Here is a 2,259-nt window from a genome sequence, read left to right as displayed (position 1 = left end):
CTGATGCCAGGAGCTTAAGTGGAGAGCAAATGTTTTGAGAATGATGAGGGCAATGAATGTACAAATGTGCTTTACACAATTGATGCATATACGGATTGTGATAAGAGTTGTATGAGTCCCTAATAATATGATTAAAAAAAAAAAAAAAGAAACCCTATCCATTAAAGTCACCCAATTGATGATATTTCTGTTGGAGCAGGACTCAGCCACTAAGACAATGAGAAAACGTTTGGTGGCCACTTTGGTGAAGGATTATGTTAAAATGCATTTGCATATTAGCAATTTCTCCTTCCTTAACACATGCTTTCATATAACTCACTTCTCTACATAATTGTACATACAGTATTCTATCTCTTGGTTAACCAACTATATGTCCATCCTCAATAGATAAACTACCCATAATTCTTAGTCCAAGTTAGAACCGTGAATTCCAAAAGAAGTGCTACCTTATGCTAGGTTTTCTCATGATTATTATTTATAGAAACATATAAGCTTTGACTGTGTTATATAACTATGTTAGACCAGGGCTTTATATTCAACTCTTTTTAATAAAATGATTTGTTGTTAGTTTAGTATATAATATAGAAATGTTCATTTCAACATTTTAAAATGATTAATATAGGCCCTTAAATGCTCACAGAGTGTAATGCATGTAAAGGTAAGGCAGTAAATTCTCCTACCATTCAGTAAACAATACAACCAGATCTTCTTCACTGGCATACTGCTCCATGACTTCCTTCATCAATCTCACTTTTTGGCCCCCTCCAATACTATTGATTCCATCACCACCTCTCCACTCTTCTCCTTGGCCAAGGACCTGCAAGTGAAATCAATAGTTCATAGCTGAGAAATAGTCAAATTGTGACAGTGTCATAAAACAAACACTGGACGTTATCATCAACTTGTACAAGGTAACTACTCATTTAATGTTTCACTAAATCATGATGCTAGAACGTAAAAAAAAAATTGCCATTGAAATCAGGTGATAATTCTTCAATGTTATCTTCTCCCCATAAGGAAATGCCATTCCCATTATACCAGGTACAAAAGCATGAGTCCAATCCCAGCGGCAGGCGGGAAGAACTCAGAGAGTGGTTTTCATTCATGCCTACTTGTTTAGTCCAAAATGAACAACATTCCCACAATACTTTTTCAATCTCACAGGAAACCCTGGTATCATGAAACATTAAAATCTCCTACGTTCAATGACTTCTGGGGTAGGCCTGTAAGTGCTTTTCCTCCTGAACAAAAATAGATTATTCAGGGAAACCCTGAGGGCATCTAGTAGTACATCACCTTCCTTCCCTTTAGAGAGCTCAAATTTATGCATGGGTACATCAAAAGGTATTGCTACAAGATCATCTAAATCAGGGGTCCTCAAACGTTTTAAACAGGGGGCCAGTTCACTGACCCTCAGATCCGTTGGAGGGATGAACTATAGTTTTTTAAAAATAAACTATGAACAAATTCCTATGTACGGTACACATACCTTATTTTGAAGTAAAAAACAAAATGGGGCAAAAACACCCGGCGGCCTGGATAAATATCTGTGGCCCGCCGGCTGAAGTTTGAGGAACCCTGATCTAAACCTTTACTAAACACAATTAACAACATGTGAAGCCTTTGTTTTTCAAAACCATCTTCTTCTAGATCTATACACCTCTGAAGGCAGTGCAAGCATCTTTCTAAGACGTCCCTGAAGAATGATGCACATTTCAGTTTACAACACATCTGAACAGTACTTCTGGGATCCTTGACAGACCCAGAATTCTGTTCTTTGCAATGGTGAGTTTGGGGACCAAAAAAGAGTTTGCAGGGGCAAAATCAGGGATGTAGGGTAAATGGAGTGATACAGTTTTTCCAATGAAACACTCATAGGATCTCCTTGTTAACTTTGAGGAATGATGAAGTGCATTATTTTCCAAATGATGGGGGGGATTCCATGGAACAACTTTCCTTGTGCTATTACCAAAATTGCAATGTTTTCCTAAAACGCCTTTATAATTATAAGTAAGTCCCCGAGAATGTCCTGTGTCACCTGAGAAAATCTATCAAGAATACCCCTTAGGAACTCCCCCAAAACAGTTGTTATAAGCTTCTGAGCTGGCTGGCCTCTCTGCCATAAATTTAAACACCTAAACTCACTGTGGCCTCTTGACAGGGGATTGGTCAGTTCACGGGGCTGGTCAAAATACAAGCCCTTAAGTTGACAAGAAGTTTGTATCCATAAGCAACCAACTGACCAGAGGTGCTGAGTTG

At 38.2% G+C, this 2,259-nt stretch overlaps 1 protein-coding gene across 1 annotated transcript in view; it reads right to left on the bottom strand.

Moving 5' to 3' along the window:
* The window catches only part of PLOD2 (procollagen-lysine,2-oxoglutarate 5-dioxygenase 2), a 102,071-nt gene that overhangs the window by 64,291 nt on the left and 35,521 nt on the right, over positions 1 to 2,259 (bottom strand). The window contains exon 5 of the mRNA XM_004708624.2: positions 681 to 817. Coding sequence (XP_004708681.2) covers positions 681 to 817 — 137 coding nt within the window. The remainder of the gene's footprint in view (positions 1 to 680; positions 818 to 2,259) is intronic.

This window comes from Echinops telfairi, unplaced genomic scaffold, assembly GCF_000313985.2.
Source record: "Echinops telfairi isolate 266 unplaced genomic scaffold, ASM31398v2 ScPeMD7_4225;HRSCAF=4972, whole genome shotgun sequence".
NCBI lineage: Eukaryota > Metazoa > Chordata > Mammalia > Afrosoricida > Tenrecidae > Echinops > Echinops telfairi.
This window is presented reverse-complemented; position numbering and strand designations above follow the sequence as displayed.